Raw genomic sequence first — 26,542 nt, 5'->3', positions numbered from 1 at the left:
CTTGATTAAACCTTAACCAACGTACGTGCAACTGGGGGTAATTGTGTATCTTGAATCAGTAAATTTGAATCACTGTTTAAGCAATACAGGAAACACAAAAGTAACCAAAGTTTGTCAGTTCAACAGTGGTCGGAAAGTCATTTTTATGTACTTCAAATGGTAGCTCTTTATGAATAAAAATCAATTGAATGTTTATTTTACCTGGAAAAGTTCATCTTCCAGTCTTTTCTTCTCCTCCTCAGCCCTCTGCAAAGCATTCCTGAGTCTGTCAACTTCTGTCGAATACGATGAATATTTATCAGCATTATCTTGGGCTTCTGAAAATCACAAATGTAGAAAGCATAACATTATTAGATTGAATATACAAGAAAATAATTTTATTCTGAGTTTGCAATAAATTTGATTCCTCAAATTACTCATAATCTAATAATAATAATAATAATAATAATATAATAATAATAATAATAATAATAATAATCACATTTATTCACAAAACTTAATAATTTACTAGCACGTAACCCGTGCTCCGCAAGGGTCCAATTAAAAACTTGACCAACTGAAATCTTTAAGGATTCAAAATAGACCTATAACCAACCTCGGTAACTATATGCAAAATTTCCACACATGTTGTCTTCACAAATAGACATTATGTGTACATCCCAATAAGCATGAACAACTCAGAAGTTCCGTTCGCAAATGAAGCCAAGTATCTTGGAATGACACTAGATGCAAAGCTACGATGAAAGTCACAAAAATTGTCTTCCAAACTTTTCCCTCTATACCCTTTTTTGAGCATTCATTGCCTGGACTATAGGTTGATTTCCAATAGAATTAAATTCCATATTTTTTATATTGTATTGTATTTTAGATATTTTGAACTTTTCATGTTTTAATTGCTTGTTTGTATTTTTTGAGAAGAAATAAATTTATTATTATTATTTTTCCAATCAACGATTTTCACTTACAATTACTACTCGAAGATGAATAGATCTATTACACAAAAATAGTAATACGAGTTTTACGAATAATAATACGAATTTTAAAAGTGCAGTTCTGTCATAGTAATTTGTGTTATTACTGTCATCATTCCCCACAGAAACAAATCTATAAGACCAATAAATGGATCAATGTCCCAAATTGGACACAATTATGACAGTTACATTTTTTCCAACTTAACTCAAAGTATTACTCAATTCTCTTCAATATTACATCATCCTAGAGAAAAGGCCTTCAATAAAATTGTGAATTGAATAATTGATTAATAAAAAAAAGATATTACTACATTCAATTGTCAATTTCATCATTCTCAAAAATCAATCTTTTTTTTTGAGTAGCCTACTGTATTACACATTAAACTGGTGTATAAATACATCTCTATTCTATAAACAATGTGTTTATTGTGGAATGAGTATAGTGAGGTAAAACGTTATAATGACAGCATTTTATTAACATTGGTGTTGCTATCCTTGTATATCATTCAACAAAGCAGATAGTGCTATCCTTGTCTTGCTTTGCAATGTAGCCAGATTGTTTTTTACAATATAGAAATATAGTGGCGTAACGTTTCCAAACCGGGCCCCCCCGCAAAAAAGATTCCGGGCCCCTCTTAAGAAATATAATTAATTGAAAAGATATTCAATAACAAGTATAAACATCTATAAACGAATTTTCTCAACGAATGAAATTTATAATTGACAAGAATGGTCAGTTAATATTACATCAGATATACCGGAATCGGCTATCTTCTGTAGAAGGCAGTGGCAAGGCAAAAAATCAGCTACGCTCCTATCTTTCTCCACTGCCATTATAACGTGAACCTCACTATAGTCTTTAGCCTCCAGATGAATATGTGATATTTCGGTTTCAATAATTCAACAGATAAGAGAAAACCATCTGGAATTTTCCATGTCACATATTTAAAAAAATGCATATTTTATTGGTTCCTTGTTATTAAATCACTTGGTGCCGGTTGCACAAAAGCCGGTTAAATTTTAATCGAAAGCCAACCAGAGTAGCCGGCTTATCAAAAAGGCCTTCTCTTATTGGTTCTCGTGAAATTAATCACGGTTAAAATCTAACCGGCTTTTGTGCAACCGGGCCTCAGAATGATGCTCATTTCAGAAACATATGTAATATCATATGTATGCCAGATATTTGGCATCAAACATGTGAAATATGTAATATAATATGACACACATGTTTGAAACGAATACGTGATACAAAGAAGAAAAATGCAATTTCACGCTCATCATACCTCAACAATCGATTTCAAAACCAATCTTCCAATGCTAATTTATGAACAAGCATTGCAATATAGTTTATTTTTAGTTTTATAACACATTCCCACAACAAGCGCTCATTTCTATTAATTCTGAGTGAGAAAACATACTGAACATAATAGGCCTATTATCTCCTCCTTTTTTTCTACTTCTTCTTCTTCTTCTTCTTCTCGTGATTTCTTCTGAATTCTTCTCCTGCCTTCTTGTTTTTCTTCTTCCTCTTCTTTATCTCTGTATTTCTTATTTCTTCACCTCCTCCTTCTTCTTCTTCTTCTTCTTCTTCTTCTTCTTCTTCTTCTTCTTCTTCTTCTTCTGCCTTCTTGTTTTTCTTCTTCCTCTTCTTTATTTCTGTATTTCATTATTGGAAATTTCTTATTCTTTTTCCCAGTATAATATTTTCTCTGAAAGTATAATCAGATCAAAATTAAGATCTGCCTTAATTTACATGCACTCTCACCATAACCAAATTTTTAACAATACAATAGATCATAGATACCCCACCAGAACATCACACATAAACAATATGCAGACTCCAAGATTAAATAAAACATATTCAACAACTAATATTCTCACTACCTGCCACACATAATACTTAGAAACATACCTGACTATCTCAAAACATTTCAAAATTACAGATCACGCCAGTATAAGCGACTTGTTGAGAAGTGGTTAATTATAATTGACCAAGAGGAGTCTGAACACATGCTTCTCTCTGTATATAGATAGGGAGGGAATAATGGAACTTGGTGATCTTGTCCCATAGTGCTTATTATTTTTTTTTTAGACAGTGTAGTTTACTGTTATAGATTACATGTTTTTGATTGGATTTTCCATCGTCATCACCATCTTTCATTTTAAGTTTGGAAAATTCTTTATAACTTGTTATTTATTGCATTGCTATAGTGTATCTACCTTTTAGTTTTACTAACTTTTAGTCATTAATATTATAACTGGCTGTTTCTGCAGCCAATTATTTGTTTTCTTTCTATAATATCAACATTTACTCATATCATTTTTTTTAATCTGTATTTTTCTCAATTTAGTTTAATATAATATAAATTTTCATAATTTAGTTTATCGATTTAAAATTCAGCGAATCACTCCAGGCCCTCACAAACACAGGCTTAAGCCTACATGTGAGTCTCTCATAACGTAAGGGTATATATAAATGTACTGTAACTGTACTGTATTATTTGTAAATTGTGAGAATTGATTTGATAATCTTCATTTCGGACGTAAAAATGGACTTGAATTATTGAAAAAGAAATTATGGCATTGAAAAGATTATGATCACCCCGACACATATTATTATAGTGGGGTATCATAATTAGGACTAAGTTTATTATTAACAACTATTGTATGTATATTATAACTATGTTTTGTCAATAAACTCCTCTGGTTGCAATTCATAAACAATCAGAGAAATAATTACTATTCGAAGTGTATAGTATAGTCTTTCTTTTTTTGGAAAGTTTACTATTTAAGAAATTCGGGAGTGGAGCAGTTTTGAGCTATAGTGAGGTCCACATTATAATGGCAGTGTACGATTGAAAATACTGTTGCTGTCCTTTTCTATCATACAACAAAACAGATAACACTATCTTTCTCTCGCTTTTCAATGTTGTCATTTGCCAGAATATTTTATATTTACTTTTGACAGTGACTGTACAAAACTGAACAAACCATATTCTCAGCCGCCATTTTTTTTCTTCATTCTATCAAAATACTTGAGTACACAAGTCGTATAATTGATTTAAAATGTATTTTTTATCAATGAAATAATTTTTAAACATTACCTTATGAGAAACACAAATTAAAATACCTGTAATGACATTTTAAAAGTTGATACTAAGTTGGAACTAACCATCCTAGACTTCATCCATGCTCAAGTTAGCCTACCCGAGGTTAGACCTACTCGTACCGGTATAAATAATATTGAAAAGTTATTTCAGAATTAATCCATTGAAATTACTTATTTTTATATAGGATTTCTATTTTTCTATTATTTTTGAAGGAAATTGTAATAGAATACCTACCAAATAACTCAATTTCTGTTGTTTTGAAATTGAGATTGTTGTATCACAGCTTTTTAAATTAGCCAGGTTTGTATAAAAATAAAAATCTGATCTCAGTCATGAAAGCAAATTTTTGAATCAAATTATGAAAAACTATATTTTCTTGATCAATTTGACATTAAATTGATTATTTTATCAAGGAAATGATAATTATTATTAGATTAAATTTAATGGGATGAATTGAGTAACAGCTGTGTACAGTCAGTGGCAAAATGGAGAGACTTGACAACTTTTTTGTCCCATCTTTCTTCACTGTCATTATAACGTGGACCTCACTATACGCCTGTTGCTCTCGCCTATAGTGAGGTCCACGTTATAATGGCAGTGGAGAAAGATAGGAGAAAAACGTAGCCGATCCTTTGTCTAGTCAATGCCTTCTGTAGACTTTATGTTTATGTTTTTGAAGGGACGGATACAAAGATCCAAAGGTTCAAAGAACCTCACAGGTCAACTGAAACTTATTGTATGTCCCAAAGTATGTTAATTAGGCAAACCAACTCGGTCCAGGGGTTTCTTCCCTATACCAACATCCCATTCCTCACCTGGTTGCTTACAGCCAAACAAAGCCCTTCTTCTAGCTCCAAGACTTTGACAATCCAGTATATCATATTATGATATGCTTAGCAGTCTCTTTAGACTGATTACAAAGCCTACACGTCTAGCTTTCATTTCTGAGTCCAATTGTGTGGAGATGTTTCCTGAAGTGGCCATATCCAGTTATCTGGGCAATCAACTGCTTGACCTGACCTCTACCCAGACTTACCAGCCAGCTGGTGAAGCGAGGGCTAGCGTCTGCCAGCAGCCTTTTGCCAAGTGCTTGACCAGGGTGACACTGCAATTGCTGGTGGTGTGAGTCCCTGGATCATTTATTTATTGTGTGGAAGGCAGTTGTTCTACTTATGCCACAGCCCGGCTCTGGGCCAAAGAATGGCATACTAGAACCCGGCTTAGCAAGCTCATCTGCACAATCCTTCTGTAGACGGTTCATTGATGTAATAACAACTTTTCATTCTCGTTTAAAATAATCAATAATATTTTATTAAGCAAGAAATGATATTTTTCAATAATTTTATAATGATTTGTCATAATTATGATTGAATATTTTGTTAATTAATTATCAATTCTACATTGTTAAAAGACAACATTGTCAACAGAGCAAAGCGAGAAAGAGATAGCGCTATCAGCTCTGTTGAATGATAGACAAAGATAGCAATACCATTGCTAATCAAAGACTGCCATTATAACGTGGACCTCACTATAGTTATATCTTTATTATGATATTCAATTTTACGGATGAATAAATGCATGAATATTAGAGGACTCGTTTTTTGTTCTTTAGGCTATAAAACAAAAGTGTGTACTTAACCTCAATTTGGATTGATTCTTTAATTTTGATTCTACATTTTCTATATAACAGATAAAAAATTCTGTACATTATGTAAGTTTAGTTTTACACTGACGTTTCTCCAACGATTTCAATAAATTGTGTATTAATGAATGCAAATAAATCATTAACTTACTCAAGTTGAATAATAATTGTGGACTTTCTATATAAAAGATAAAAAATTCTGGGCATTAAGTAAGTTTAGTTTTACACTGAAGTTTCTCCAACGATTTCAATAAATTGTGTATTAATGAATGCAAATAAATAATTAACTTACTCAGGTTGGATAATAATTGTGGACTTTCTATATAACAGATAAATAATTCTGGACATTAAGTACCTAAGTTCAATTTTACACTGACGTTTCTCCAACGATTTCAATAAATTGTGTATTAATGAATGCAAATAAATAATTAACTTACTCAGGTTGGATAATAATTGTGGACTTTCTATATAACAGATAAAAAATTCTGGACATTAAGTAAGTTTAGTTTTACACTGACGTTTCTCCAACGATTTCAATAAATTGTGTATTAATGAATGCAAATAAATAATTAACTTACTCAGGTTGGATAATAATTGTGGACTTTCTATATAACAGATAAAAAATTCTGGACATTAAGTAAGTTTAGTTTTACACTGACGTTTCTCCAACGATTTCAATAATTGTGTATTAATGAATGCAAATAAATAATTAACTTACTCAGGTTGGATAATAATTGTGGACTTTCTATATAACAGATAAAAAATTCTGGACATTAAGTAAGTTTAGTTTTACACTGACGTTTCTCCAACGATTTCAATAAATTGTGTATTAATGAATGCAAATAAATAATTAACTTACTCAGGTTGGATAATAATTGTGGACTTTCTATATAACAGATAAAAAATTCTGGACATTATGTAAATTTAGTTTTACACTGACGTTTCTCCAACGATTTAAAAAAATTGTATTAATAAATGCAAATAAATAATTAACTCACCAAAGTTGGATAATTGTGGACTTATTAGTGGTGAAAGATTCATGACTACTGTACTAAAATGAGGCGTCTACAATAATATTGCTAGCTGTAATATGGAAGTATTGAAGCCATGTGGCAAGTAGCCTATTCCGATAACAAAACGGCCTTGTGGTGGAAGGTAATATCATTTTTTATTTGAAATGCCGATAGTTAGACAAAAGCTTTAAAATACGGAAAAGTGGTTCAGTTCTGGTTAAAAAGTTTACATCCGTTTAAAAATATTCCTAAAATCAGCCATTCAATCAACAGCTTCCAATACCAATATAAGATAATTTGAATCAATGAAACCAAAATAGCACGTTATAATGAAGGGGAGAAAAATATGAGAACATCGTTGCCGATTCTCTGTCTTTTATAAAGGATGGCTAATACCGGTACATCTGATGTATTTATTATCAACACTGTCGAAACAATCCTATAAAACCAACCATTCATTTAAAAACTTCCAAAATCGATATGAGTTGATTGAAATCAATGTAACTAAAATATATAGTGAAGTCCAAGTTATAATGGCAGTGGATAAAGATAGGAAAACAGTGTTGCCGAATCTCTGCCTTGTCACTGCCTTTTATAGAGGATAGCTGATACCGGAATATCTGATGTAATATTAACTGTTCATTCTTGTTTGAAATAATCAATTATATTTTCTTGAAACTTATGTATTCAGGGCTACTTATTTTTATTTATACTAGTAGTTCTGTGAACAGCAGACCTCGCGCAGTTATAAGCCGCAGACTCCTCTTATACTGTCCATCAGAGTAAATCCTGTATGTCTGTATGTCGGCGAGATATCGGTGTGAAAACGGCTAATGGCTGTTGGGGTTAGTGTATCAAAAATGCAAACATCAAAAGCTAATCTCCTTCAAGACATACTGGCAACAGGTCAGCCCGAGTTCAAAGCAGAGAAAGGTCGAGAGACAATACTATGCTATTTTAGTTATTAATTGCATGCGTTATTGCACGCAATCAATAGTTCATAAAAATTGTATTCCATGAGGCATGCAATTAATAGTCTACACAGCAGCTGAATATTTACCAAGTTACATTGAAATATTGAATTGCATGCCTCATGGCATGCAATTTCTCATCTACTCGACAGCTGATTTATGATGAATAATTGTATAGTCTAATTTTTACTCCAATATCGGAGTGATCCGTGGTCTAGTTGATAGAGTGCTTGCGTAGCAGCATAGAGATCGCGGGTTCAAACCCTCTCACAATCAAAACTTTTTAACCAGGTCACTCCCGTGTTATCGGATGGGCACGTTAAACTGTCGGTCCCGGCTGAAGTATGACAGTCGTAAGGCCTATTGACGGCTTAAATTATATATTCAGGCGGTGGGACCTTCCCGCAAGGGACTCCCCACCAACAAAAGCCATCCGAATTTACTTTTAATCTAATATTGATGTATGAAGGAGGCTCCTTTTTCCTTTTATATTATCCTTGAAATGCAAAATTTCCAAAAACCTTGTAGGCCTATATACGTCGACGCGCAATTTAAAAAGGAAAATACCTGTCAAATTTCATGAAAATCTATTACCGCGTTTCGCCGTAAATGCGCAACATATAAACATTTAAACATAAATATGCCGGACCGTCTACTTGAATCTTAAGCGGCCCATAGACGAACAACTCGGTTGCCAACCTTGTTGCCAACTTGGTTGGCCATTGTTTCCCACAGACGATCATCCTGTCTTTGCCAACTTCATTTCCCGATCAACACTGTCGGTGTAATGATCGCAATTTGACGGATCGCAAGCAGACAGTTAGTGTGGATGGTTGTTTTTCTCATGCGCGTGATATAGAGTATGGGGTTCCACAGGGCTCTGTACTCGGCCCGTTATTGTTTATCATAATGGTGAATGATATTTCTTTATGCATGGAAAACCAGATTGTAAGCTACGCCGATGACACATCATTGTTCTCCAGTAATGTTGATTTGGAATTGCTGAGGACCCAGATGAATGGTACTTACAACGTCGTGATTTTTGACAATTCACATTCAAATTTATTAATTGAACTTCGCATCTCTGCGCCTGAAGGTTTGAAAAACTTCTTGAGAATGGATAATGCGACCTATGATGATTTGTTGAATAAAGTGCGACCATTTATTGAAAAGAGATGTGCAATCACATCAATAACATGTTTTTATATTTCCAACACGTTTCTTCAAACTATCAACGTTTGAGTTTGGTTCTATTTGCTGATAAATTTCTAACAACTTCAGCCAAGCATTTCTTTTCTTATTTCTGTCTGAACACTTCTAATTTTACTTTCCATAGTTCTGGCAGTTCTTTTAAAGTTTCAAAAACTCTGTCCAGATTTAGAATAGACATCACGCACTATGAAAATACGAATTTCAAAGCAACAAATTTCAGTAAAAATATGTCTATTTCACACTAAAAACTATAAACTAGATTTTTAAACATGGAATATTCACATAAAAAGCAAACACACTTTGACAATACGAAACAAACAACTACGACTCCATTCAATTACTGAGCACTGAGGTTGTGAACTGTGTTGTCAACTTCCCCACAGATGCTCCAACTTGGTTGCCAACATTAAGCTCCGCCCACAGAAAATCAAAACTATTTGATCTCACAACAACCGTTGGACCAACCGGTTGCTACAACAACCAACCTGCCCACAGACGTACAACATCTACTCCCGCGTCTATGGGCCGCTTTAGACCTCACTTCGCTCGGTCAAAAAACTCAAGAAAAATTACACTTATCTGAAAAAATTGAACTATTTCCATGCCTCAACCAACTCACCATTCTCATCATCGGCTAGTTGCGCAGAAGAGCAGATTTTCCAGCACTGTATCAGATGACAAGTCCGTTTTTTAACACTCTCCTGTTTGTAACGTTTCTGTATTTTAGCCACCGAATTCATATAGACGTCCATCTCCCAAACGCTGCACTAAGTCGATAAAGATACAACTACTGAGACCCTGCCTGCTGCTCAACGTGCTAAATATCACAAACGCGCGCTACTGTTGCCAATCCTCAACTGAATGGTCTATCGGGGAAAATTGACGACATACGAACGCGACCGATTTTATAGTTTTGACTCTAGAGCGTGACATTTATTTATGAGTTTATGATTGATGATTAAATATTGATTAGAATTGATAATCATTATCAACAATGTAGCCATTAATCTTTATTCCCACTCCTACATCTTCTACACACGCTCTTATCTCTCTGCTAAATGTGATTTTTGTCCACATTTGACTTTTACAAATCTTAAATTTATCGACAAAAAATGTGTAAATAGAACACTGGAACATATTAAATTAATGATATTAGCATGTTTACTAGCCGATTTGAAACTTGGTAATTTGATTGACATTTTTAAAATCTTTTAAGAGAATATTTAAAAATATGTTAAAATGTTATAAGTTTTTCTATTAAAGTTGATGATAGGAAAGAAGAAATCCCTCTGAAAATTGGTATCTAATTAACAATTTTTTTGCAACTTTTCTATCTTTACATTACATCTTAATTTATTATATCCCGTTGAAATTGAATTTAACAATCTTTTCAAATTCGTTATTAGTGAAGATACCTTTCTTGAAAACTTATGAAGAAAAAATGTTTTTCTATATTACTATATAATTATTATATCCCGTTGAAATTGAATTCAACAATCTTTTCAAATTCGTTATTAGAAAAAATACCTTTCTTGAAAACTTATGAAGAAAATATGTTGTTTCTATGTTACTAATTAGAGAGATTAATCAACATTATTTATGAATAAAAACTGAAAAAAATGTTATGGGTATTTTAGTGATGAAATATTGTGTTCTATTCATACAAAATACCATTCTTGAAAAAGGGTGTCCTTCAAGACTAGATACCAGACAAGAGCCACTGTAAATTACAGATACATCTGATGAGCATCCCAAAAAAATTATAATTGCAATAAATTTCTTCATTGAAAACTATTAAATTAATTGAATTCAAGAAGGAAAATCACTTTTTAAAATGTTAATCTATTGTTCCAGAGTACTAATATCATATTATTTAGCAAAAACTGATCACGATGCACAACAATAAACAGGCTAATCTAGAACTATAAAAATTAATATCTACACTGTTTACTGCATAAAATACATGTATTTTATTGAGTACTGTAGACGTACATGATAACAACATCAGCTTATGAAATTCTATAATTAAAATCGGTCCGTAACTTTTGCTCACATAATAATGATAACCAAACATGAACTAAATTTATTTGAGGACATAATCACCAATGTTCACACGATCACGAGATAAGCTATAGTCTATACATCTAGAGTATTCTTCCAATCTATTTCCCCTAAACAAATTAAAGTTCATAACAGATACGTTTTATTACAGTTAGTTTTGATTTTCAAGCCATCATAGTTCGAATATAGGACTACCATAATATAGTCTCACGATTAACAATGTGTTAATAAAACTTATCAAAATGTATTATTTCTATAGAAATGGAAAAGTTTATGGGGATCAATTATACAATTGTTAGATAAATACGCGTGAGAGAATCAGTGTAATCAGTGTACTATTTTAAAAAGTTTGTTGATTTCAGTTTTGCCAGATCATACTTCTACAAGCTGTAGTAGTTGCAGGGATAATTCACTGATTAAAAGTGATTGAGAAATTTGATTCATTATTAATTGGAACAAGCAAACAGAATAATATTTGCTGTCAAATATTAGAGAACTTTCACACGTTGAAGAGCTGTACTATCCCACGGTAACGTTAATATAAAATGAAATTTATTTACATTGGCAATGTACGATGTTCATTCAATAAGTAACCAGACAAATTACTAATTTTCAAAAACGACTAAATTGATCCATATTATGAAACTTTCAGGACATGAAGGCAACCTTGCGATGACATCTGATCAGTTGTTCCACCGTATTTCGTAAACATAATCGCAGATTGGCTAAGTTAAGAATGGCGAGTCTGCATGAGAATTGCACCTTGGAAGAACAAAGCGCCGTGATCAGATTTGACTGTCTGTCGGTTTGACTCTGATGGCTCAAAACGGTGGATCCATGTTTCATCACACGTTACAATTCTTTTGAAAAAACATTCTCCTTCAGTCGTATACCGATTTCTCAACTGTTGAATGATTTGAAGCCGGGTTTCTTTGTGTGCGTCCGTGAGTTTCTGGGCACCCATCTCGCACATCAAGCTTTGTTGCTCTGCAGCTTCTTACTTTCCTTGCCCTATTACCATAGGTAAGGAAAGTATTGCTTTCCAAAAACAATTAGGGTACCCTAATTCATGTTTTCTATACGTTTCAAGGTCCCCTGAGTCCAAAAACATGATTTGTGTGTGTGTGTGTGTTGTGTGTGTGTGTGTGTGTTGTGTGTGTGTGTGTGTGTGTGGTGTGTGTGTGTGTGTGTGTGTGTGTGTGTGTGTGTGTGTGTGTGTGTGTGTGTGGTGGTGTGTGTGTGTGTGTGTGTGTGTGTGTGTGTGTGTGTGTTGTGTGTGTGTGTGTGTGTGTGTGTGTGTGTGTGTGTGTGTGTGTGTGTTGTGTGTGTGTGTGTGTGTGTGTGTTGTGTGTGTGTGTGTGTGTGTGTGTGTGTGTGTGTGTGTGTGTGTGTGTGTGTGTGTGTGTGTGTGTGTGTGTGTGTGTGTGGTGTGTGTGTGTGTGTGTGTGGTGTGTGTGGTGTGTGTGTGTGTGTGTGTGTGTGTGTGTGTGTGTGGTGTGTGTGTGTGTGTGTGTGTGTGTGTGTGTGTGTGTGTGGTGTGTGTGTGTGTGGTGTGTGTGTGTGTGTGTGTGTGTGTGTGTGTGTGTGGTGTGTGTGTGTGTGTGTGTGTGTGTGTGTGTGTGTGTGTGTGTGTGTTGTGTGTGTGTGTGTGTGGTTGTGTGTGTGTGTGTGTGTGGTGTGTGGTGTGTGTGTGTGTGTTGTGTGTGTGTGTGTGTTGTGTGTGTGTGTGTGTGTGGTGTGTGTGTGTGTGGTGTGTGTGTGTGTGTGTGTGTGTGTGTGTGGTGTGTGTGTGTGTGTGTGGTGTGTGGTGTGTGTGTTGTGTGTGTGTGGTGTGTGGTGTGTGTGTGTGTGTGTGTGTGTGTGGTGTGTGTGTGTGTGTGTGTGTGTGTGTGTGTGTGTGTGTGGTGGTGTGTGTGTGTGTGTGTGTTGTGTGTGTGTGTGGTGTGTGTGGTGTGTGTGTGTGTGTGTGTGTGTGTGTGTGTGGTGTGGTGTGTGTGTGTGTGTGTGTGTGGTGTGTGTGTGTGTGTGTGGGTGTGTGTGTGTGTGTGGTGTGTGTGTGTGGTGTGGTGTGTGTGTGTGTGTGTGTGTGTGTGTGTGTGTGTGTGTGTGTGTGTGTGTGTGTGTGTGTGTTGTGTGTGTGTGTGTGTGTGTGGTGGTGTGTGTGTGTGTGTGTGTGTGTGTGTGTGTGTGTGTGTGTGTGTGTGTGTGTGTGTGTCTGAACACGATAACTCCATTCCTAATTAACCGATTGACTTGAAATTTTAAACTTAAGGTTCTTATACTATGAGGATCCGACAATAAAAAATTCAATAAAATTCAATTCAAAGTGGCGGAAAAAATGGCGGATAATCACGGTTTTCTCAAAAACAGCTTTAGCACGATTTTCTTCAAATTTATACCCTAGATAGCTATTTATAAGCCATATCAACTGACATGAGTCTCATTCTGGGAAAATTGCAGGAGCTCCGTAATATTCCTGAGAAGAATGAATTTTGTTAAATTTCTATCACGATTTTCTCTAAAATGACTTGACCGATTTTTTCAAATTCATACCCTGTATATATCAGCTCTATTAACTGGCATGAGTCTCGTCCCTGAGAAAATAACAGGTGGTCCACCCCATCCTTGAGAAACTTACTTCTCGTGCGTGGGGTAGGTAGGTAGAGCAGTTTATTCAAAAGAACACATGTCGATATTTTATTTGTAGAACAGCTGTTTTGACAACTTTTAAAAATCCTCAAATTTCATAATTGGAACAAAGGAAAATGTACTCTGAACACAATAACAATAGTATAATCGTAGTTTTAATTGTTTAGCCGCCAATCGGCATAATGTTATTCCCCTAAATTATCCTCGTTTAAGAATGAGGCTTATAGATGAATGAGCCAGGAAAGTTGTGTGAGTGTACCACACCAGATTTTTGTGAATAATGTTATTGACAGTTCAAAAGCTCGAGTTTACTTTTTCATTGACCGAGCGAAGTGAGGTCTAAGATTCAAGTCGACGGTTTGGCATTTCTCTTAATGTTTAAATGTTTATATGTTGCGCATTTACGGCGAAACGCGGTAATAGATTTTAATGAAATTTGACAGGTATGTTCCTTTTTAAATTGCGCGTCGACGTATTTACAAGGTTTTTGGAAATTTTGCATTTCAAGGATAATATAAAAGGAAAAAGGAGCCTCCTTCATACGTCAATATTAGAGTGAAAATCAGACTATAGAGTTATTCATCATAAATCAGCTGTCGAGTTGACTATAAATTGAATGCCATGACGCATGCAATTCAATATCTCAATGTAACTTGGTAAAAAATTAGCAGCTGTGTAGACTATAAATGCATGCCTCATTGCATGCCTCATTGAATGCAATTTTTAAGCACTATTAAATAGGATGCAAAGAACACTTATAACAGCTCGTCTGGGCGCCTAAATATCTTCTGGTTTTCTTGCGCTAAATTCCGGAAAGCGTTATATGATAATTAAATCTTGTGTAAGCATGATCTGATCAAATAAATAGTTAGTGTATCAGTGTGGATGTGCTTATGGTTTGGGACGTCGTTATAACTGCGCGAGGTCTACTGTTCACAGAACTACTAGTTTATAAATTCAACAGTGATACGCCTATTGTCCCGAATTAACGAATAGATTCTAGAGAGGAAGTCCCAACTTTGACTGGTCGTCCACTGCGTTGATTCTCACATACGTTTGTACGGCCACTTTGAAACTGTTCTACCCATTTGTAAACGTTTGAACGATTCAAACAATGATCTCCGTACACTTTCAACATTCTTTTATGGATTTCACTACCTTTCTCACCTTCTGCGACTAAAAACTGATCACAGATTCCACGGTGCAATTCTCGAGTGGACTCATCATTGTTAACTGAGTCAATTTGCGATTATGTTTACGAAATACAGTGGAACAACCAAAGACCTTAAAGATATATAGACCCACAATGCCTATGCCTTCCCAATGATAGTTCTTACTTGAAATTGAAGGCCGCCATTGGGGTATTTTAGCACGAGATATTATAACTATATATTTTTAATATTATAGATTACAAAGGCATTGGTATGTAATAATCCAAAGACCTTAAAGATGCATAGACTCACATGCAGCGCTAGTGTCGTACTTGGAATTGAAATCCGCCATTGAGGGGGCAACCCATAAGATTATTACATACCAATGCCACCAATGCCTTTGTGATCTTTAGTAATACAAATAAATAATAATATAATATATAATATCTCGTGCTAAAATACCCCAATGGCGGCCTTCAATTTCAAGTAAGAGCTATCATTGGGAAGGCATAGGCATTGTGGGTCTATATCTGTTTAAGGTCTTTGTAATAATCTTATAGGTTGCCCCCTCAATAGCCGATTTCAATTCCAAGTATGACACTAGCGCTGCATGTGAGTCTATGCATCTTTAAGGTCTTTGGGAACAACTGATCAGATGTCATCACAAGGTTGCCAACTTCATGTCCTGAAAGTTTCATATTGATCAATTTAGCCGTTTTTGAAAATTAGTAATTTGTCTCGTTAATTATTGAATGACCCTCGTATTTCTTTGGATACAGAATAGATATTTCAGAGTACAGATTCACGATTCTCCCAAATTATTTTTATGAAGACTCAAGCTGGATTCACACACTACAGTGACAGTGGACAAAGAAAATATAATTCCCATGATTTCTAATTGGACTATCCCCACTCAGCCCGGCCGAGTAAGTATGAATAATATCATTTGAACTTATGGGAATTATATTTTCCCAGTTCACTATCACTGTTATGTGCGAATCCACCTTTAGACTATGGGTACTCGTAAAAACCCGATAACATATGGCACACATAAATGAGATTGATGCGATTAATAACTACTAAGATGCAAAACTGCTCATGAAAATCCACTCAAACTCATAAAATCCAATTAAACTTGAAAAACTGTCATTGAGTATAGCTTTCTTCTAGACCTTTTAAATCCCAGGGAACTACTCAAATAAAACTAACAACTGAACTTTCAACACTAATAAATAATAATCCAATAACGAGGGAATTCAGTAACATATAAAACGACGAACTCTTCTTATGGAAAAAAAATTGAAAACCAACGAAACATAAGGAAGCCCATCGTAAACTATTAGTTTGAAGGTTAGTATTGGAAAAATAGTGTCATCTATGATGTCATGATTACAACAGTATAACGTTATCGGCCTCTGCTAGTAATTGCTCAGGCATAATTATTAATGGAGTCAATGTCATCAGCTAAGGAAAAATAAGCCGATAATCATAAAACATCCTCTAAGCTGAGAATCAAAAATTTTATAATAATCCTATAAAGGAAAACGTTTCTAAAGTAAGTAACCCCACGCTAGATCATTATACAAACTATCCAAAAATTCAAAAATTATCGGGGACCATTATTCTTTATTCTTTATTCTTTATTGATTGATATAAGTATACATCATATAAATGATAGGGAGAGGAAAAATAAGGTAACCTTGTGCTAATCCTCTCCCCAATTTAGATATGGTTACTAATGGTTATTAATGCGGAGTCCGGTTCAACAACATGTCAAATTAATAAATTGATTAATTGAATTAATTAATTAATTTGACATGTCATATCAATCGATAACTGAATAATTAGGTGGATAATTAATTATTCTATTAAATATGATGTTACTGTAGCAGCTCCAAGCCAAAATTTATTGAACATATTTCCAAATCCTCAATTTCCTCTCAATTATTTGGATGGACAGACAATCATGTACGAATTTATCGATATTTTCCAAGAATACTCTCAGGTATTGTACAACTCTACAACTATAAAAAACATGAAGCACAAAAGCATTTAATTTACATCGTGATATCGGATTATTTGTCATGATATTATCACTTATTAATTAATAACTTTGAACTATCGAAAAAGAACTATCATGATGAATGAAGATAGCATGTACAACGTGTGAATCATAGATCATAGATGACATCACAGGGTGACATAAGAGCCATCCAGAATTGTCATTTCTCAACTTGAAACTTGCCGAACATTTTGATGTAAAATTGTATTTTATACTATCTAGTTTTAATGCAACATTGTACTATGATTATGTATTAAAATGGTATCTGCTGAAAAACCTTCGAATCTAGCTGGACCCAATAACATAGTATTTTTTTGTTGGAAAAATAACCAATAAATTTATCATTTTTTAATAAAAATATAACCGATAAATTGATTGATTGATTGACAGCGCTTCAAACCAACCTAATCATTATCGTTTTTATTTTTATGGAATAGATATTTTCAAAATGAAAAATCTCATATCTATTTTCATCACGAATTAACAAAAACGCTGAGCTTGACAGGGTTTTCCTAAAAAATGTTGATGAATGAAATTGTAATTAATGATAAACATAACTAATACATCGAGCGTCTTCTTTAAAATTTTTAATAAATGGGAAGGTAATATAGATTCAATCATAACTAAAACGTTGAGTTTAGCACGTTCTACCCTAGAAATTTCAATAAATAGAATGGTAACTGTTGGTAAACATAACTAAAACGTTGAGCTTAGCAGGGTCTACACTAGAGTTTTGATAAATGGAATGAGGGTGATCATTTTTAAGGGAAAATACTTAGGCTGAACCATCTCCTGTTTGAGAGGCATTTTCGCGAGGTGTGATTCTCGACCAAACTTCAAGAATGAAACACTAAGTGAACAACCAGCACGCGCACAAAACACAACCGACTAATTCGACTTCGAACCCGGGACATAGCAACAAAAGTCAACCTTGACAGTCGGCTAAACAACACCTGTACAAACTTTCATCAATTATCTACTACTCACTATTAGTACACTAATTCAACACCACCCAACCTCTTCCTAATAAACCACACCACTTGATCGAATTCAGAATATTATTGAATACAATTTAATCATCGTCTAAATAATGCCAATGTATATTTGTAAATTAGCTGTATCATTCAAACTCGAAGGTTCAATTATGAATAGGAATCAATTAATCTATTAGAGATAGCCTCTGAACTCTGAAGTGCAAAAAATTATTTGCGTGAACCACTAAATCGTAGTCGTTTATTCTAGTCACAACACGAGGCTTTTCAAGAAAAAAGACAAAATAATTCTGTAATAAAGATGAGACTCATTTTTATTGCTTTTCAATACATTGAGAATCATTGTTTGGTTGTTATTGCCGATTTCCAAGTAATGCATTGTCTTCAATTACAAAACAATATTGTAAAACTGAATAAATTCAATGGAATTACGATTGAAATTGATATTGGAATGGAAATTGGAGACCTCAGGGAGAATATTGTGATTTCTTTTGTTATCTTGTAATTATTTCCGTATCTATGGTAATTTCATGCTCTGTGTATAAACATAGTGTATACTGTAAAAAATGGAAAATTTAGATTCCAAGCGGAATCTTAGATTTAGATTTAGCGGAATTTAGACTCCTTGGAATCTAAAAATTATACTGTAGAAAATGGAAAATAAATTGATTTGATAAAAAAATTAGATTTGATTTGATATTGAACCCTCTACCTACAATTTATTGTGAGCTAGGATACCACGAATCGGTTTCAAGAAATATAAGACTAATGAAAAACACTAAAATATAATCTTAAATTGAATCGTGATATCAGAATATTTTCTAGTGTTTTCATTATGGATAAGTATCACTATATCTCAACTATTACAGTATCAAATTATTGGACAATATGGGGCAAATTTTAAACTCAATTCATTAATAACGACAGAGAATATAAATATTAATTACAAACTTTTGCCTAAGTGAATAATAAGAGTACCGCGTTGGAATCTGAAAGTATTTCCTAAGAAATGTTACTTTCAAAAAAAAAAAAGAAAATATTTTGTTTTATTTATTTCATTCAAATAAAACCACAAATCATATACAATGATTGTGTGAATGCATTACTCATTCAAACAAAAATCAAATATAAGATGTAGAATGCAATGTTGAATTTTGAAAGACTACCTACTGCACTTACTTCTACTACACTCACGTCAACTTTAAAATCGAATTTAATATAGGGACCGGCATATTAATCTGACGATTTTGTAGTAATTGTTATGTTTGAACCACTGTCATTGAAAAGGCGGGAATGTTGTACATCGACAGGTCTATTCTTGCCATTTCAGTAGCCAGTATGCCGTCGTCAAGTGAACATCAAGCGATTGTGATTAAAGCTTATTTTTAAAATAATGACTCAGTTATTTTAACACAGCGTTTACGTCGCAGACATTTCAATAATTTAAATCGACACGCGCCTGTTCCCAGTAGGAATACGATCTTGTTGTGGGTGAAGAATTTCAGGAACACGTTGTCCACATTAAAAACGAAACCAACAGGACGAAAACGAACCGTGAGAACGCCTGAAAAACGCCCGAGTAGTTACTACACGGTCTCTACGACGTTCAGCAGCGAAACATGCTGTTGTGCTAGCCATTTCTGATCGAAGTGGACGACGAATTCTTCATTCCGACCTTTAATTCCATCCGTATGATAATGTTAGTGCAACAACTTAATGCAAGTTATTGGTCACATTGCAAAGCCGCTTGCGAGATCATTCTCGTAAATGTCCACCAGGATGCCATTATTCTTTCAAGTGACGAAGAACATTTTCATTTTTCGCGATTTGTGAATAAACAAAATTACCGTTATTGAGCAGCCAATAATCCACAGAACTAAAAGAAGTCATTCAATGAGAAATTGAAGCAATTCCACAAGTGATGATTGAGCGAGCAAAGGAAAATTTTAGAATTAGGTGACAGCGTGAAAAGTAACGGAAATCATTTGGATGACATAATCTCCAAATAAAAAACTTTGTGAGTAATCTATGTAATTCACTATAAATTGCAAAATTTGATCTTTAATTTGATATATTATATGATTTAATTGTACAAGACACACTTTAGTTAGTATCTCTCAAAAATCGTCAGATTTTTATGCCGTCTCTGTATTTATTTAGTGATCTAACGAAACCCCAATCCCAATAAATTAACGGGATGACAACACTATGATATCATTGAGCCACGGTTCAATTTTACAAACGTACATTTAACTGTCGATTTAACAACAGTACGATCACTTGTAGAAAAACCTGCAAACAAACATGCACTTGATATAGGTTACCCGCAATATTATTATTCATGATTAAATAAATGTAAGTCACTGACCTTTAAGAGCATTGAACTCCTGTTCGTATTTCTTGAGTTTCTTCATTTTGAGACTGCATGCCTGCTTGATCACTTGCCTGGCGACGTCTTCGTTTCTGCACTTTTTCGGCAGGGTCACGCGGAAATATTTCAGCACACTTTCAAAGTCTAGCTGCAGTAAATCTTTTCTAAACACCTGTAACAATAGTGTTGTTGTATTTCTTATGCTGATGTATCAATATTATGATAAACTAGCAGGTAACCCGTGCTCCGCAAGGGTCTATTTAAAAACTTGACAAACTGAAAACTTGACCAAGTGGAATCTTGAAGAGTTTAAAATAGTTCTAGAACGATCCTCGGTTGATTAAGAATCGATATGCAAAATTCCAAGTTAATCAGTCTAGTAGTTGATACGTGATGATGTGTCAAACATAATTTTCCTATTCCGTACATGTATGAGCCAGTTTTTTCCTTTATTATAGTATAGATAAGATCTTCAACTTGGTGCTAATCTAATAAAGTGACAGAACTCAAATCTTGTTTAGAAACCTTCCTCAACTTAATGCCAACCTGACAAAATTGAACTGGTTATCAATTTAATTAGATTATAGTATTAGTTTCTAGAGTAGTCTCTCTAGATTATAGCATAGAGAAGCAATAGCGTAAGTAGATATCCCATGGTATAGGTCGTTTATGTCGCAACTTTTACTGATATCTCAAGCCAATTATTGTCGATTACTGTTGATTTTTAATGTTTTGGCGGGGTGAGAGTCTATGAACGGCACAATATGAGAGACTACCAGCGTCACACACCATCACGGGAAAGAACTACTTTGACTATGAGCTTGAGATAACAGTAAAGTTGCGACATAAACGCCCTATACCATGGGATATCTACTCACGCTATTGTTTCTCCATGATTATTTATTCATTTATTTATTTATAAGGTTAGCGAAAAAATACAAGAATCGGAAAAGAAAAAAACAGGCTATTGCCTAAAACTTCTTCAATTTCCTAATTTAGTTTTAAATTGTCCAAATATTATAGGTTATGTCCATTCAAATTTCTACACCAAATCACAATCTAAAATATAAATTAGAATAAAACAAACAATTTTAAATTTGGATGGATTAATAATGAAAGTTTCTTAAAAACATGAAACAAACTATAAATTCACAAAATAAAGAATAAAAACACTTAAATTTTGAGCTCGAAAATATCACATTCACCATAGCTATATGACTATATATTATAGTTCTATATTGAACATATTGTATGTTTTCATGTCCCATGAATTAAATTTGAACATTAATTCTGAAAAATCTAGAAGGGAAATTGAAACTTGGGCTTCAAGGTGCACGAAATTGATATTTTTAGAATCCATGTGCAAAATTTAGACATCTAAATCATTCCCGTTTTTCCGGTATGTAATCCACAAGTTGACATGTTTTGATGCCAACAAACACAACCCTACTCTCTCTCTCTCTCTCTCTCTCTCTTATTATATAAAAGAAAGAAGATAGATAATAGTAGAAGTGTGATACTTTAAAACTATATTAGGTAAATAGATAGAAAGCACATGCTTGAATCACATTTCAAGACTTTTAGGTCGATACAAAAATATTTTATTGAAAGTTTTAGAAGATCCATAGAGCCGTTTGCACAGTGAAAACTCAAACTGAAAACCTCAACTGGTTGTTCTATCTCAAAATGTACACTTTATAGCAAATGAAACTTGATTTGCAATTGATTTAACCCAGTTCAAATTGACATTCCGTTTAAACTGACACTCTACAAACGGCCCCAAGGCTATAAAATATAGCTATTAGATAAATAGTTCGGCTAGCTCCTTCTCCAAGCTTGAGCTTGCTCTTTTGGGGAAATAGTTCATAATATTTGATTTTATACATTAAATTTAATCATAGCAGTGTATATTGTAAGGTAAACCCCCAGTTGCACGAACGTCGGTTAACGTTTATTCAAGATTAAATACTTACTTACTTACTCCATGGCACTACAGCCCATCCAGGGCCTTGGCCTCCTCAAGAATGCCTCTCCACTCCTCTCTGTCGGCAGTCTTGCGTCTCCATCCCCTAACGCTATACTTTAATCGAGATTAGCGCTAACCGATGCATTTTGGTTGCACAAAACAGAAATTTCAAGCGATAACGCCGATTAAACTAACCGGCGTAAAAATTTTTAATTCTGATTAGTTGGCACCATTTTAACAGCGATTAGTTGAAATGAAGAAAATTTGGTTGCACAAAGGTAAAAATCGAAAAATAACGCCGGTTAAACTAATCGACGTATAGGATTTTTAACAAGCCATTCAGGGGGAATTAAATCCAACTGACGCCGATTAGGTACCTACTGATAGCTGTCTTCCAATTAGTTTTTGGTAAAAAAACTACAAAATTCAAAGTATGAGCTAAATATATGAATGAATTTCATCCGTTAATAAGATAGAGAAGTGTATCTAGCTGATATTAGCATTCATGCTTTTGCTAAGGGACCACGACTTTTCAATAAACTGCAATCAGATATATCAGATGCACCCAGTTACAATTTGTTTAAGAATAGACTTAATCGCTTCTATGAAGAAAAACGTTTAATAGAGGTGTAATATTATTTACATTTTTTTGGTGTCTTCATTCAAATGTAATTTATTGTTAAAGATTCGTAATCCCATCTTGTGCAAAGCACACTGATTATTGTATAAAATTTACTTTATTGTTTGATACCTCAAAATTGTTATTGTATTATAATTAAGTTGACTCAACTAGAGAGCGAGACATCCCTCATCGCAGGTTTAGCCTAAAGAGGGATGCACTGTGGTTTTTTCTGTTACATGCTTAATATTATTATCTATGTTCAATTATTATGCTTAAGGTATGTATTTGTATTACCAATTGTAATGTTCAACCATTATGTTTAATGTATGTATTTGTATTACCAATTATTGTAAAAATGCAGTGAAATAAACGAATTATTATAATTATTATTATTATTAAAATTAGATTCTGATTTTTGAGGTTAGTTTTCGATCTGGTACGTCTGCAGATAGCACTTGACACTAGCGACAGACAGAACATTTTTATGGCGTATGCCTAATGAATGGTCACCGCTTTAATAACATAACCTAAATTTTGTCCTATTTGTTCAGAATAATAATATAATAATAATAATAACAATAATAACATCTGTCGGTTGAATTACAGTGTTGCCAGATTGTGAAACCGTTAAAATCTTGGTAAGTTAACCGGAAAACTTAATCGGGATTAAAAACTAACTGATTGATTTGTTAATCAGCGTTAATATCCATATTTTACAGACGTACGTGCAACTGGCCCTTACTGATTTATTTTTTAATTTATCAGGAATAAATAAATGAAAAAAATAGCTTACCATGAGCAAAGCAATGGCGATCTGAAAGAGTGTTTCCATGCCTTGAAGGAGGAAAATGTCTATGATGTGGAAAACAAAGTAGAGGGGGAATCTGGCAGTGAACAGGGTGAGGAACCACTGAGAGGCGAACATGTGTGACTCCACCCCTTTCTCGGCAAAATGCTTCCACAGCTGGGGTACTTGTTCCTACAAAGAAAAAAAAAATTACCAATATCCCTATTCATTTATTCATCAACAAGTAATACCATGGTTTACTTTAGATAAAGGCTGGAACGCACAACTTGGCAACGTCGCAGTCAATCTCAGCTTCAGGCCGAGCAAATTGAATTCACTTAGGTAGACTCCCGTTTAACTACCAGCTTTATGCCCTTCATCAAATACCAATACTGAGAAATTCAATTCAATGATAGTAAAAAATATATAATATTAAATGATAGACTAATTTTAACTTTAGTTCTAGGAGTTTCAAAGCCTAGCTTGGCAATAAATTTCACTGTACTTACTTTCTGTATTTCCTATGAGCAATTTTAATGATCAAAAGTATTTCATTAATAGATGAAAGTATTGAAAAGTACCTTCTAAATGAAAGATAAAAATATGAAAGTCGAATATTGTTTTCTTTTTAAGAAACTTCTGAATTTAATGCATTCGCTTTTTGTGTATCTATAACTAACGATACACCGTAATGATAATCGATAGTTCAATAATATCTATCAAAGGGAATATATTCTACTACTATTTAGTTTTTGTTTGTAATAATATCTATCAATTTATATTAAAACACATCATCAAGTACCCTACCCTTTATTATTATTTTTTCTTTTAAAACAAGACTTGTTTCAACTCATCTTTTTTTATTTAGGAAAAATGGCTTTAGATGAGTTGGAACTAGTCGTGTTCTGGAAGAAAACAATACAAAGAGTACGGTACTTGAAGATTTATATCATGTTTTAATAGTTTAAGTAGCCTTATAAAGAGAAGTGATAATTCATATTAATAATGAATAGGTTACTGAAAGAATAAATTGCTGGAATACTCATTAACTCAATTATATTTAGGCATAGAAGTATACAACAAAATTCACAGAAGAATTGATATCCAATAGCAATAGTTTAATCTATCTTTACATATCTTTGTGGGTTTATAATCACATTATTGACATAAATTAAATACTTACTATCCCTACTAACAAATACAAATGGTTTCACAATATACAATAATACAAATGATTCTACGAAATCCAATTTTTCTAATGGTGTAATGAATCTATGCATATCAAATAAAGCATGGTCGGCCTGAACCACACGTTGCCATATTGAACATGTTCCGGCCTTCTATCTAAAGTAGGCTGTGGTAATACGCGTTTCAGAAAAATCATTAATATTCGTTCATTTATTGATTCAATAATTAGCATTTCAACAAAATGTAGTACACTGTAGCAACAAACTAACTCCAACTAAAGAAAAACATTCAAATTTGGAAGTTGATACACAGTTTTCAAAATTGATTGGTGACAGAACGGGAATATAGACAGACATTATAGATATACTGGTCCTGAAAGTCTGTTGTTATTGGCGGTTGTAGATTGATTCAACCTTCCGGCATTCGCGCTTTTGTAAAAAGTACAACAGTGAAAGTATTTTTACTGAAAAAAACTATTGAATGGGGTGGTGTCAGTGAATGAGACACCTATGCATCCCAATACTTTCTCCCCATCACTCCACTGAGTTGCAGTATCAACCAAGCAATGGTTCAGTCTTTAGGTGCCATTTAGTCGCGACAGTGCATAAGTCGCACTGTGCATAAGATAGGGAAAGACTGTGTACGGCGACTGCAAACGAACCAATAACACAGAATTGATGGCTTTGCTTGATGTACCTTATTGGGCTATGAAATGGTAATCATCCAAATGTTCGTAGGCGTAAAATAATCCAAGAAGATGGAGAAAGTAATTATAAAATTAATTAATATGTTTTGACAGTAAACAGAGTACATAACACTTGGAAAATTGGATGTTGTAAAAATTACAACACGCGACTGCTCGTGTGATTGAGAAGGGCACGACTACCGGAAGGTTAATATAATATGCTAATGGATTTGGAAATGTAAATGTTTCAGGATTGTTGAGAATACTTCTTGTTAAGAAAACCAAAGAATTCAACAAATTTTTTCAAACGTTCAGTACACGATTGGAGTAAAATTTAAAAAATGTAATACTTAAAAAATATAATTACTAAACAAGTGTATGAGTATCATACCTCCATAAGTCGATTCAGCTGATACAGTCTTAGGTAGAGGCATTCGAAACCGTCCTTATAGAGGTCTCTCAGTCCGTAATCATACATTAGCTTCACAAGCACGCAGAACGTCTGCTCCTCTGGCATCTGAAACCAGTCAAAATAGACACAAAATACATAATAGATAACAAATATTATATACTGTACATACTATGTATAAAAATAGAGTACAAATAAACTCATACTCTGTTTTTTTTAAACTAGTAGTTCTGTGAACAGTAGACCTCACGCAGTATTCTCATCCACAAATACCTGATGTTAACTGTTTTAAATGTTAACAAAATCAGTTCACGTTTGATTATAGATTATATTAGATTGAACATAACTTATCATACACATGATGAACATTTGTGTGTTTGTCAACTTGCGTTCAATCTAATAGAATCTATAAGGATTAAGTTATTAACATTTTGTTAATAACTTTGGTGTAAACCCAGCTTAAAGATACATACCTCTTCAAAGTCTTTGATTGAAACTATAGACCTTATACAATTAATACAGTAATAGACTGGCTTCTCCACACATCTGTGTAATCACTTGTCAGCTGATTTATGATGAATAATTTTATTCTATAGCCTGATTTTTACTCTAATATTGGCGTATGAAGGAGGCTCCTTTTCCTTTTATATTATCCTTGAAATGCAAAATTTTCAAAAACC

At 33.7% G+C, this 26,542-nt stretch overlaps 1 protein-coding gene across 1 annotated transcript in view; it reads right to left on the bottom strand.

Annotated features, from left to right (window-relative positions):
* The window catches only part of LOC111051271 (rab GTPase-activating protein 1-like), a 101,769-nt gene that overhangs the window by 25,471 nt on the left and 49,756 nt on the right, over positions 1-26,542 (bottom strand). Inside the window, exons 11-14 of the mRNA XM_039431997.1 lie at positions 25,845-25,970; positions 23,587-23,772; positions 20,203-20,377; positions 202-317 (exon numbers count right to left, since the gene is read on the bottom strand). Coding sequence (XP_039287931.1) covers positions 202-317; positions 20,203-20,377; positions 23,587-23,772; positions 25,845-25,970 — 603 coding nt within the window. The remainder of the gene's footprint in view (positions 1-201; positions 318-20,202; positions 20,378-23,586; positions 23,773-25,844; positions 25,971-26,542) is intronic.

Source organism: Nilaparvata lugens, chromosome 7 (assembly GCF_014356525.2).
Source record: "Nilaparvata lugens isolate BPH chromosome 7, ASM1435652v1, whole genome shotgun sequence".
Lineage (NCBI taxonomy): Eukaryota > Metazoa > Arthropoda > Insecta > Hemiptera > Delphacidae > Nilaparvata > Nilaparvata lugens.
The sequence above is the reverse complement of the archived record's forward strand: the minus strand, read 5'-3'. Positions and strand labels throughout refer to the sequence as shown.